This window comes from Equus quagga, chromosome 1 (genome assembly GCF_021613505.1).
Source record: "Equus quagga isolate Etosha38 chromosome 1, UCLA_HA_Equagga_1.0, whole genome shotgun sequence".
NCBI classification, from domain to species: Eukaryota; Metazoa; Chordata; class Mammalia; order Perissodactyla; family Equidae; genus Equus; species Equus quagga.
This window is the reverse complement of record NC_060267.1, coordinates 38,189,116-38,203,040: the sequence shown is the minus strand read 5'-3', so window position 1 is coordinate 38,203,040 and position 13,925 is coordinate 38,189,116. Positions and strand designations below refer to the sequence as shown.

Below are 13,925 nucleotides of genomic sequence, written 5' to 3'. Positions count from 1 at the left end.
TATGAAAGGACATTTAACAGTAAAAAATGTTACATTTTTTTTTCTTCTCTTAATACTTATATCTTCAATCAACTTCCCTATAGGCTTTTATTCTATTTTAACATAATTTATACCTGAACATTTTTTATTGACTGTCCCAGCATATACATCTCTATAAAAAATTTATATAATTTCAAATTTTAAAATATTAGTTTTATAATCAGTATTCCCAGTGATAAACTTTTCTTCCTGATTGAATTAGCTTTGCAAGCATTACTATTATACAATTGATCAAAATAACCCAAAAATATTACAAATTTTGATAAAATTTTAAACATGAAAAGACAAATTTCACTGGCAGTTAATCTTTTGTGAGATGGATTAGGTGATTTTAAAATTAATTCATATATCCAAGGATGAAAAAGTTTTTCTAAAATTAAACTAATCAAAAGTATCATATGCATCTTTAATTTCCCACAGTTTACATCATGGAAATTGATTAGGAAAGATAAACAAAAAATAGGACCTAGCATCCACAAATCTGTTATTCATAAACTGCTTAAGGAAAACATGAGATATTTGTGTGGACAAATGGGAACAGGGGTTTGAGACGATGGGAAAGCATTGCCCCAGAGTTCTCAGACCAGGATTGTTCTTTATGGGTGGCTGTTTCTTCCACGTCTTAATACTGTGCCAAGCAGTCATCTGGGCCAAGTGAAAAATCAGGCTACTGGAAGAAGGTTTGCTTACTACCAGTCCTTCAAATGAACTGTATTTTGATGTCAGAAGGAGACATCCTTGGACTGAAGTAGAAAAGTTGTAATTCTTGCCCCTTCTACAGCAGAGACTAAATAATATTATACATATGAAGAACTGAGTACCATGGTTAACACTCGATAGTTGTTATGTATCACCATGATTATTGCTATTAAAATCCACAGGCTAATCAAAGCTATTTAGTCATATTAAGGACACTCTTGTTATTTTAGGTGTTCTTGTGCTTGGTGAGATGCCCACTATTTGCAAAAACACTTAGCATGCCACAGTGATTGTAACTGTATCAACTCTGATCAATATGGTCCTGTGATTTTCGACCAAAAGCCACAAAAACTAGTTATAGGTTATCAATCCTTTATCATTGTTTCAAATTCTTGCAATTTCTTAGAAATTTGAGCTTTCTTTTCCTGTGAGAATTTGTTGGTTTGTTGATTAAACTTAGGATTTCACTTTACCCAACACCATTTGAGTATGTCATGTAGGGTGATTTGCCTTCTAGAAATATTAAGTATATATTAACTATAAACTCCTGATGCACGTAATCAAACATGACTTTTATGTAATTTGCCTTCCCTATGCTAGGACACTAGTGGGTTCCTCATTATTGCTACTTGAATTCTAACAACATTTCATGTATGTTAAGTTAGATTATCACTGATGTTAATAATTGCTTTAATGAACTATATATATATATATTTTATAATAGTGCCTTTGTTGCTTTCAGGTGCATTAAGCCACAACTTAAGTCTTTTGCCCTGGGTATCTACACCTTAGCAATAAGAGTCTTTGGTAAGTATAATCTGTGTTTAGTCATGGTAGCCATCACAAATGATTTTTGAGTACTTTTCTAAGTGTTTTTACAGAATTATCACACATAACTAAATGATGGAGGTGGTCAGGTCCCTACTGTTTTTATTTTCTTCCTTCCTTCATTTCTTCCTTCCTTCTCTCCTTTCTTTGACTTCTCCCTTCCTTTGTTCCAGAAATATTTATTGAGAGCCAATGCTGTGCCTGAGGAATAATAAAGTGGTTTTGTGAGAGTAATGACATTTTTTCTTTAACAATCTTGTCTCTTCCAGCACTGGTCTATTGTCAAAAAATCCATTGCTATTATGGGAGAGCCTTCTGAGAGGAAAGCAAAAATGAGTCAGTAAGAAAGGCTGAAGCCTAAATATAATGTTTTCAGTTATTAAAATGGAAGGGACTCTTTTAAGCTACTCTCAATGCTAGGATATGTCATTTGGTAGAAAGATCAGATCATTCACACAATCGAAGCAGTATGCATTTGAGATCATTATTTTTTAAACGTAATTGGAATGTTTTTTCTGACTACCACATTTTTCAATTTGCGTTAGTTAAAACTCATAGAAAACAGAGTGACTCAGATGAGGTTTCTGTCCTTAAAGAATATATTCTAAGAAAGAAAGTAAAACAATCATAAATGTTCCTCTGTAATTTGACAGAAAAGAACTATCTGGGAGAAAAACAAACTCAGAGCTTGGAAAAATCTGAAAATACAGGTAGTTTACATAGATCTTGACACAAAATCAATATATATGAAGATACAATATAATCCTGATAAAATTGGGGAAACAACAAAAATGGAGGTTTATGTCATCGTGGCTGGCTCTAATTCTACGATATAAAAACAGAGATGATCTAGAAAAATGTTAGGTTGTTGAGCCTGAAATACATCCCTGGCCACAATTAGTCTCTCTCTCTCCCTGTCTTTGGGAAGATAGACGTAACCTACAGAGTCAAAAAGATTTTAAGCAAAAGAAATGGTTCATAAAATTGATTCCATGAAAATAAAAATATACTTGAAAATGACAAAAAACATCATAAGCAAAGGCAAAAGGCAAATAACAAACTGGGAACAATTGTTTTTTCGATTTCTATAATAGACAAGTGGCTACTATCCCTACTGTATACAGAGGGTTCCTAAGTGTTGAGCACAAAAAGCCCAACAACCAAATAGAAAAATGAGCAGAAAATATGAACAGCCATTTGGTGGAAAACAATGTAAATGCCTCTTAATATATAAAATGATGGTCAAACACTCTCATAATAAGAGTAAAAATTATAACTACACTGAGATATTGATACTTACATATCAGATGGACAAATTACCAAATGTTGTCTGCAGCGTATGAGAAAATAGATGAGCTTGTACATTGCTGTTGAGAAAATGATACCATTTCTGGGGAGGATTATGTGGCAATAACTGACAAAATTACACAGAGACTTATTTTTGGACCTAGCAATCCCACTTCTGAGAACTCATGCCAAAAATTTGCTAGTGAAAGTATAAACCAAGTCTAATCTTATGGATTAGTCTCATCGTATGAATAAGTCTAATCATTGTGCCGTTGTTTATAATAGCAAAAGACTGCAAGCAGTCTAAATGTCCATCAGTATGAGCTGGTTGAATAAACTATAGTAAACCAATGAAATACAGCTGTAAGGACAAATGGGGAAAAATGTCTCTTTCAGGTTACCAAGTGCATTAGTTAGCTCTGGCTGCCATAACAAAATAACATGGTTGGGGGGCTTAAACAACCGGAAAACTATTTCCTCATAGTTCTGAAGGCTAGGAAGTCCAAGATCAATGTGCCAACAGGGTTGGTGTCTGGTGAGACTTCTCTTTCAAGTTTGTGGATGGCCACCTTCTTGCTGTGCCTTCACATGGCCTTTCCTCTGTGAGAGAGAGAGAGAGAGAGATCTACAAAGTCTCTTAGTCTTCTTGTAAGGACACCAGTCCTAATCGGATTGGGGCCCCACCCTTATGACCTCATTTAACCTTAATAATTTCCTTAATTACTCTGTCTCCGCATGCAGTCACATTGGGGGTTGGGACTGCAACATATGAATTTTGGAGGGACATAATTCAGTCTATAATACCAAGTGATCCCCAGGGTATGCTATTAAGTGAAAGGGAGCAAAATGTAGAACATATTTATAGTGTGATGCATTTGGTGTAAGTATGGAAAAGTAGAAATATACACACACAAAGGTATTTTCTCATTTAAAAAAAAGAAAAAACAGTGGAAGCATAAACTAGAAACTAGTAAAAAAAAAAAAGGTTAAGCTTACATGTTAGGGAAGAAAGGAAAGAGAGGAGAGAGGACAGGATGGAAATGATACTTTGTAAATGCAACTTATATAATTTTTAATTTGAAATCGTGCAAAGTTTTTATGTCATTAAAAAACAATTAAATTAAAAGAACAAAAGAGATTCTTAAACAAACTGAAACTAGCTGTATACCATATTGGTGGCATAACCACACACACAAAAAACTTTAAATGGCTTAAAAAGATAGAATTATTACTAAATCCCCATAGCTTCGTGACGTTTTATAGTCTTATCATTAATATTAACTTTGGCATTTTTATGTTGAAACTATTATATATTTTAAGGTAAAGTGAATAAGATATTATATTAATATCATTAGGAATCAATATATTCAGCATAATAGAGAAGTGATAAAAGTGTAAAATAATTTAAGTAAAACCCATTAATTTAAATTTAAAATGTCAATATGAATTCATATAATTTTACTTTAAAATACTATTTTATAGCTCTGTCTCCTTAAAAATATAGAATCTGTGTAACCCAGGAGAAATGAGCACCCATAGCACTCAGTCTGTGACATCTAAGTATCACTTCTCAGTAAAAGAATCATAGCGTCTTGGAGAAATGACCAAGTCAAGGTCTCAGGCAGAAAATGCATAAGATCATTATGGAACAACTGTTTGTGCTGGAAAGTGGGAAAGCTATCAGAGGCAAATAAGGATATATCAAAAGGACACAGCACTAATTTTGAGGAGCATGGCCTAAGGTGAGATAATTTGAAAATTTAATAATAATAAATAATTGCTGCAGTGTATTGAAATACACTGAATATATAAAAGACATGAATTCATAATGAGACTTAACTAATTTTTTTTAAAGATTTTATATTTGTCCTTTTTCTCCCCAAAGCCCCCTGGTACATAGTTGTGTATTTTCAGTTGTGGGTCCTTCTAGTTGTGGCATGTGGGACGCCACCTCAGCGTGGCCTGATGAGCGGTGCCACATCCACACCCAGGATTTGAACCGGCAAAACCCTGGGCTGCAGCAGCAGCAGCAGAGCCTGCAAACTTAACCGCTCAGCCACAGGGCTGGCCCCTGATACTTAAATAATTTTGGAGAACACTAGGACACCAATTCATTATACTTAAAATTGATAAGTGAAGAATCAAGCATTTATCGTGCCTTTCCTATGTTAAATAGATTTCAAAGTAATTAAATAGTCATGAAGGAAACTTCTCCTTTAGAGAAAAATCCTAAGTAATTTGTACCAAAGGCGTAATATAATTTTTTAAAATCTCTGTTTTGCAATCTCACCAACATTTGCTAAAAGCTATAGGTGAAAGTTGATGAAAACTGCATAATGGAAGGCATAGCCTGAGTCTCAGATCCATTTAACATTACTAAGAAAAGCAAGAAGACAGCTTGTACCTCCTGCTGGGACACACGGAACCACCTGTGCCGTGTTCCTGCCTAGAAGAAATTGAACCTGAGTCTATCCAAGAGCTAACTGCCAGGTTATTGGAAAAAATGGAGGATAGGAGAACAAATTAAATAATGTTGTTAAGGAGCAACCGGTCAAATCCAGATTATGGCACATCCTACAGGACAAACGTCTTTCCTCAAAAATAATTCATATAAAAAAAAGTTGGGAAGAGAACTGACATAAAGAACCATCAGCTAAATGTAGTACGTTTACCTGGTTTTAATCCTGATTAGAATAAACCAGCTCTAAAACAATGCCTTGAAGATATTCAGAAAAGTTTGAATGTGGATGAGATTTTAGATAGGATTGAAGAATTATTATAAAACGTGTTAAGTGTGGAGTGGCATTGTGGTTCTGTTTTAAAAATGTCATCAGTTAGAGATGTATACTGAAATACATATGAGGGAAATGACATGATATCTGTGGTTCCTCTTAAAATAGTCCTCAAAAAAAAAAGTTTTGGGGTGGGGGAAGGGCTGGAGATAGATGACACAGGAATGGCAAAACATTAATAATTGTTGAAGTTAGTGATGGTACGTGAGGGCTCATTATATCATCTTCTCTAATTTTGTGAATATTTGAAAATTTGCCATTATGAAAATTTTAAAACATACATGGAAAATGGCAAACATTTGGATTTTTTGACCTGTCTTCACAATATTAAGAGCAGTATAAAGTTAGTTATCACCTAAATGTCTTTAAGTGGTAAATTATTTAGTTGAAAAATATATGTATCTATCTATATATACTTTATTTAAGGCACCAAATAATGCAAATTAACTGTTAGATATATTTATCTAATTGTTCTTCTTCTTCATGGGATTTTATGCAAAATAGAAATCAGCTTGTTCCTTCTGGAATCTGGAATCCTTCTCTTCCTGGTACAGAGAGGGAGACACCCCTACAAATGGAGGTTTCCTTTATAAATGTAAATTTCCCTTACAAATGGGAAACTTATGCTCTGTCTTCAGAGCTTCTCCTGTGTCTTCTGTTTCTCAAAATAATCTTCATGCGAGAGGCATATCTTGAGGTGGCATATTCTGGGCTCCTACAGATGCTCTGCTATTGCCAAAGCAGTAATCTTTTGCACTGAAAGTAAGTGGTTCCAAATAATCACTCATTATAGGATAACCAAAAAGACGTGCATACATTTTTAGCGATTTGTAATTACTATAAGTGCATATATAGTTTAGCATATACAGTAGCAATTATCTGTTTTTCTCACAGCAGGAATCCCAGCTCCCGTATATTTTGGAGTCTTGATTGACACTTCTTGCCTCAAATGGGGATTTAAAAGGTGTGGAAGTAGAGGATCCTGCAGATTATATGATTCAGATGCTTTTAGGTACTGTATCAAAGTCATTCCCTCATCTCATTGCTCCAGCATCCCAGGTCTGCACAATGCAATTGACACTAATAATTCCTCATGTAGTTTCCTGCCTCTAAGGAAAAGGGTAGTCTAATCAAGAAGTGTGTCCTGTTTTATAGAATAAGTGTATTATTCTGTGATTATTTGGCTAGATGTTTCATTTTTTTTTCCCCATTCCTAATCTTGACTCCCATTTTAACTGAGTAATCATTTTAAAAAAAAAATACGACCCAAGATTTCAGAGTACAGTAGAACTTTGCAAGTTTGTGCACACAAGTATTTCCCTGAAATTTAGAATCATTTAAATTTAGGTCACATTTTGGATTTAATTCCATTCTTTTTCAAACTGAGCCAAACTGTCCCATTTATGTCAGATATAATCCCCCTGGGCAAGAGTTGGATTTGGCTCTAAATCTGTCCAGCTTGTATTGCCAAACTGATGTTCAATTATTCCAGTACTTGAAATGCATAAAAGCAAAAGGTTTTCTCTGTGTCTGTGAGTGTGTATGTGTCTGAGGGGCATGACTTCTTCACTATGGTATCATTCAGTTCAATTCATGCCACACTGAGTCCCCTTATTGCTTAAAGCAATGCTTCAATGGCTTAAAAGCAAGAAGGATTTTTTGGATTTACAATCTGAGCGTTTTCTGGAGAAATAAACTTGGTGCTGAACCGTGTAAGTTGGAAGTTGGATGTGAATTGAGCCGACCATCTCAAATAAGTTTGATTTAATAGGCTTTGATGTTATGTGAGAAATTTTATTTCGGTCTTTCAATGGGACCCGATCTGTGAGTAGAATTTGCACTTTACTCACATTTGCTAAAGCTGTATTCACTGTAATGTAAAGACAAAGTAGCTCAATCAGAGACTGGCAGTGTGTGCACAAGGTGACCAGCGTGAATCATTCAACCTGTCCTTCCATACCTTCGTGTCTTGTTATAGAATGTAGAGCTAAAGGCTTCTCATGGAAGAAACTGATTTAAACCTCTGGTTTAGTCTTAAGTCATTCTACTCTGAGAGCTCTGATTCCCCCTTAACACTGCTTCTTGCAGTTTTTCTGTAGAAGTGAATTGGAGCAAAGTTTGAGGGTAAGGTAACCATGTAACTTATCATTCAAACCCGGACACTTTTGAGAGTGAAAGAGGGCCCTATTAACACTGGGACAACACTAGCATAAGCTGGAACTGTTCTGGGCAAACAGGGTATGGTCACCTGGTCTAAGGAAGTAATTTACAGAGGATGGAACTGACTACATAATTAGTTGCAATTGAAAATGATGGTACTACTAAAAAATTGTTTTATGTTAGCACACTGCCTCCAATAGTCTGTCAAATGTTTATAGAAAGGCCTTTTATAGCCACTGAATCTGCATTCTTAAAGAAAACTCTCCTCATAATGGTTTTATTGATATTGATTGATTTAATTGATATTGATATTGATTGAAAGATATTATTACCTTCCTTTCACATTTTATTTAAAGTTGGGTAGTTACAATAATTAAGATGTATTCTCTCTTCTTCTAGACACATATATCTGGGACTAACTATGATGCTGGGCACAATGTCCATTTTCCTAAGCATTGCAGTACTTTTCATTTTAAAGAAAAATTATGTTTCAAAACAAAGAAGCTTCAGAACCAAGAGAGAAGGAACAATGGTGTCTCCAAGAATCAGGAAGGAAAATTGTACTACAAGTGATCATTTGCTACAACCCAACTACTGGCCAGGCAAAGAAACTCGGCTTTAGAAAAATGATGACTTGAAACCATGTTTTCTAATTTCTGGAAATTCTGCAAACAAATTTTAATCAAAAGTGTTTTAAATGCGCAAATTCTTTCTCCTTTCAAAAAATTTCTGCTTAGGTATTAGATAATGTACCTGATAACAAATATCATAATCATATTATAGAAGATGTAGATGATAAAGTTAATCTTAGACTTTTGAATTTATATATAAATTCCTTATATTGTTTACTCATTCTGTTTAATTTTGTCTCGTGCCCATTGGTATATTAGCTTTATTCCTAGTAAAACAATTGTCCCTATAGTGTAATGGCTATGTGTAAAGTAATTTCTAAACTGAGATACTTGTCTAAGATAAGAAAATACTGTTAAAAATTTAAACCACTTCTTGGCCTTCAGACATCACCTTAGTGATGTTAGGATGGAGCTGGTATATGTGGAGGAAGACTTCATTTCAAGCTCTTCTTTTCTTTTGAAATACGATGACTGATTTAGAAATGTGTACTGGTAAATAACCTTGAGGGATTCAAATTTGAATTATTAGCTCTTGTGACATTCATTACATGTACTTTATGTATGACATTTTAAGTGACCATGGTTGTAAAGTAATAAAATTACTATTAACATGCTTTATTGTCCTTCCGTGAATTCAATGGATTAAAAAATATTGTTAAATACTTGTCCGTATGTTAATGTGTGCAAGCAGCACCAGACTTATGCACATGATGTGGTCCTAAAACATATTTGAAGGTTGAATTTCTGAAGGTCTACGATAAACTCGGGTGCTATAAAGGAATGCAGAGTCATGGCTTGAGTGATGGTGTGGTTCCTTTTGGTGATCTCCTTGGCACCCACCACAGGGCCTAAGGGCTTCTGGGCAGGGGCTGCCACTGGTACAGCCTTCCAGATAGCTCTCTGTTTCTTTGCAACTGAAGAAGTCAAACCAGGCATTACCTTCTCGCTGGCTTCCTGGTGCTCCTCTGACTAGATATAGTAGGGTCAGCAATCTACCATCTTTGATCTTCAGTTCTATTATGTACTACGGTTTTCTCCTGCACCACAGTTGCACAAGAGGGGCATGGCCCTCCCAAGAAAAGCAGACTTAACATATCGTCCACCCCAGTGGAGTCTTGGAATTGTACCACAATTCTTAGCAGCCTTTCGAATAAGCAGAACAAACAGGGCGCTCCCAACAAGGAGTCTTTATGAGGTGTTTCTTGAAGCCTAAGTCCAACAAAAAGATCCAGCTCGAAATGCAGCAGACTTACTCATACAGTGGAAGAATCAAATAGTGCAAACAGGATGGTTTACAGTCTTCATTTCCCCTTATATAGCAATCCTGAGAATATGAATGGAAAAAACTGGAGACGGAAAGTTTGGATGGAGAGCAGAGAAAATACCTTTTAAATGCATATCAATTTTGTTGTTTTATTTGAATTGGTGATACAAGATTATTTTATATTTTACTCTTTTTTAAAATGAAAATAGACATATTTTCTTTCCAGCAGGCCTATTTCAGACCTGCTGCTGCCTTATGAACTCGTGAGCAGGAATCCTTTTTGTGATCTCAAGATCAATCTTACCCATAACAAATATTTACTGAACGGGTGAGTGAGTACACTTGTCAAGAGTTTTCTTTGTGGTGATGTAATTAAAATTCAAGTTCCTCATCCTGTCTCCCACATCCTCTTCACTTTTCAAAGCTTTTTGTAGCAATAGCCTGAAAAATAACTTCTTTGCGAGTAAATTTCTAAACAGAATCCTGTCCAATTGACTCATGAATAACTTGGAAAATAAAAATTGGTTTAGAGGATGATTAAATGATTTTTTTCATAAAAAGTACTGAATGTCAATGAAAAGGAAGAGTATTTTTATGCATAACCATTAACTCGACAGTGGAATTATATATACTAAAATCAGTTGTATGGCAAATGAGGGTACCATTTAGTGGGAAATTGAGTTTATTAAAAGGAACCTTGATATTTTAGATGAGTAAATTCATCTGACAGACGTAAGCAGGCTTTTTATGCCTCAGAAAGCACATGATTAATTTTTTAACAAACCAAACCCCATTTCAGAGGTCAAAAAAATTCCCTCAGCCGCAGGACCAAATATTAGAGGGAAGGCCTTGACTGATGTGTGGGGTCCCACAATTGCTCCACATCCAGTGGACCACTTTATTCACTTATTCTGTAGTCCTGGCCCCTAGAGGTGACCAGCACCTCAAATGAACATCTGATTCACTATAACCTTCAGACAGGTGACACTCCAACAATATGACTTTATAAATGGAGTGACTTAAATTGGATTAAATGACTTGATCGAGGTAAAGGCAGTCAACCTAGTGCTGGATTCTTCCAATACGCCACGGTGCCTCTAAAGCAGGTAATGAAAACAATCTGAAACTTCTAAAGACAGTTGGAAGAACTTTTGTGACCATTAGCATTTAAGAATCTCCACTTAAACATTACATATGTATACTCTCACACGTAAAGGAAGATTGAAAGAATAAATTGACTGTACCATATACTTGTGAATAAGAAGTTTTATAATTTTCGTAAACACTGTTAACTATAACAGTGAATATTAAGCACTTTATAATAACTATTAAATATGCCAATTAATATTAAGAACTCTAATTAATGTGTTGAGTGCTTTAGACACATTATCTCAATTTCAAAGATCAAAGTAACCTTAAGTGTCAGCTATAATTACCAATATTTTCAGAGGAAGAAACTGAAGCTTAGAGAGTTTTAGTGACTTGTCCAAAACCAATGAGTTCTAGTAGTTGGTAAAGCCAAGATTTACACTGAGATTTATCAGATTCAAACAGCCACCTTATCCCTGTATTAATCTATGTCCTAAATTGCTGTCTTCCACTAACGTCATGAAAATTCAATTAACATCTACATTAGAAAAGTTTTAACATACTAAAACATGCATATGGTTAAAAAAAAATCACATGGTACAAAATGATTTAAAATGAGAAGTAACAGACCTCCCACCCCATCCTCACTTCTATTCCTCAAAGGCAATTACTTCTAACCAGTTTGGTTTGTTCATTTTCTGTAGTCACTTCCGTACCATTCAATAATATGCATATACCACTTCCTTGGCTTATTACCTTTGGGCAATGTCTATTGACTCTCTACTCGCATAGATTAGGACTAATGTCACTTACGTTATGTACCCTGTCTGTACATAATAAGGTCACTGTTCTGAGTTCCTCAAGTGTCACATCAATACCTCCATTTCCTGTTCAACAAACATTAACAGGATCATATGTTTCCCCACTTTGCAAAATTAAGATCTTAGAGCTCTCTCCTGTCCCTCCATGTCTCCAAATTCTCCAGCTCCCTCTTTCTGTTAGCTGTACTTTACTTTTACGTTGTCAAGAATGATAACATTTTTAGTCAGCTCTGTAACCATTAGATCCAGGGAAGACCTGAATGGTTGTGATGAAGATCAATGCCATGTACTGTTGAAGCCATGAAATCTCAGTCATTATAAGAACAAAGAATGAAAAAAGAGATCAAAAAACCCATATTTAATGAAGACCCACTATGGGTTAGGCATTAGAGGCACATTAACATATGTAAATATTAATGTATGATTCAAGACTTGAGACTAATAGTATGTTAAAATCTCCCAATTATGACTGAGTTGTTGTGAATTGCTTTCATTTTTAAAACAGTTGCAATTTGTAGAGTTTAAAGCTGTGTTTCAGACTTATTATATCCTTGTAATGTTTAGATTCAATTTTTAAAACTGTCATAGGTGATAATTTTTCTTTGAATTTCATTTTAATATGAATATTGCATTTCTGCTTTCCTTATTGATTGCGTTTACATGGTGTTTGGTTGTACCTATATTTTTAAAAATTTTCTGTGTTCTGTTTGAGATTAAATATTCATTAACAGTAAAAAATTGGATTTTATTTTTACTTTATCTCAAATTTTGTCTATTACAATATTTAATTGTCACACCTGGTACTTAGTTTTACTTCTGTTATGTTGTTCATTGCATTCTTTCTGTTTCCTTATTTTTTCCTTTTATTCTTCCATATGCTATGTATACTATATTTTTGCTTTTTATTTCTTACTAGCAATATAGAAATTATAGCTACTTCTTTAGCAATCTGAAAAATATTCTACAGTTAGATATCCAAAAATTATAAAAATATATATTGATACTATTTTTCGCTTTTAAAAATGCCAAGAATCAAACAATAAATACTATCTATTGACTCTGGGTAACATTAAACATTTAAAATATTCAATTTAAAAAGACTTTTTAAGACCTGAAACCACAAAACTCCTAGAAGAAAACATAGGGGGTAAGTTCCTTGACATTGGTCTTGGCAGTGATCTTTTGGATTTGCATGAAAAGCAAATGCAGCAAAAGTAAAAATAAATAAATGAAATACATCAAACTAAAAAGCTTCTGCACAGCAAAGGAAATCATCAATAAAATGAAAAGGCAGCTTAAGGAATGGGAAAAAATATTTGCAAATCATATACATGATAAGAGGGTAATAGCTAAGACATCTAAAGAACTCATACAACTCGATAACAAAACAACAAGCAATCCAACTGAAAAATGGGCACAGGATCTGAAAAGACGTTTTTCCAAGAAGACATACAAATGGCCAACAGATACATGAAAAAGTGCTCAATATCACTAGTCATTAGGAAAATGCAAAGCAAAACTACAATGAGATATCACCTCACACCTGTTGGAATGGTTATGCTCAAAAAGATAAGAGAGAAGTGTTGTCGAGGATGTGGAGAAAAAGGAACCCTAGTGCACTGCTGGTGGGAATGTAAATTGGTGCAGCCACTTTAGAAAACAGTATGGCGTTTCCTCAAAAAATTAAAAATAGAACTACTATATAATCCAACAATCCCACTTCTGGATATACATCCGAAGGAAATGAAAACAAGATCTCAAAGAGATATCTGCACTCCCATGTTGATTGCAGCATTGTTCACTATAGCCAAGATGTGAAAACAACCTAAGTGTCCATAAATGGATGAATGGATAAAGATGTGGTGTATATATATATATACACAATAGAATATCATTCAACTATGAAAAGGAAAAACATCCTGCCATTTGTGACAAATGGATGGACCTTGAGGGCATTATGCTGAGTGAAATCAGCCAGACAGAGAAAGACAAATACTGCATGGCTTAACTTATAAGTGAAATCTTAAAAAAAAAAAAAAAAAAGTCAAACTCAGAAACAGAGAGTAGAAAAGTGGCCAGGGGCTGGAGGGTGGGAGAAATAGGGAGAGGTTGGTAAAGGCACATACATTCACGTATAAGATGAATAAGGTCTGAGGATCTAGTGTAACACATAGTGACTGTAGTTGATAACACTATTATACAATTAAAATTTGCTAAAAGAGTAGAACTTAAATGTTCTCACACACACACACAAAAGGATAAATATGTGAGATGATGGATGTATTAATTACCTAGATGATGGGAATCCTTTCAA

At 34.5% G+C, this 13,925-nt stretch overlaps 1 protein-coding gene across 1 annotated transcript in view; it reads left to right on the top strand.

Moving 5' to 3' along the window:
• SLCO1C1 (solute carrier organic anion transporter family member 1C1) overlaps positions 1–8,427 on the top strand; it is a 52,556-nt gene extending 44,129 nt beyond the window's left edge. The window contains exons 12-14 of the mRNA XM_046647266.1: positions 1,481–1,545; positions 6,540–6,657; positions 8,205–8,427. Coding sequence (XP_046503222.1) covers positions 1,481–1,545; positions 6,540–6,657; positions 8,205–8,427 — 406 coding nt within the window. The remainder of the gene's footprint in view (positions 1–1,480; positions 1,546–6,539; positions 6,658–8,204) is intronic.
• The last annotated feature ends 5,498 nt before the right edge of the window (positions 8,428–13,925 follow it).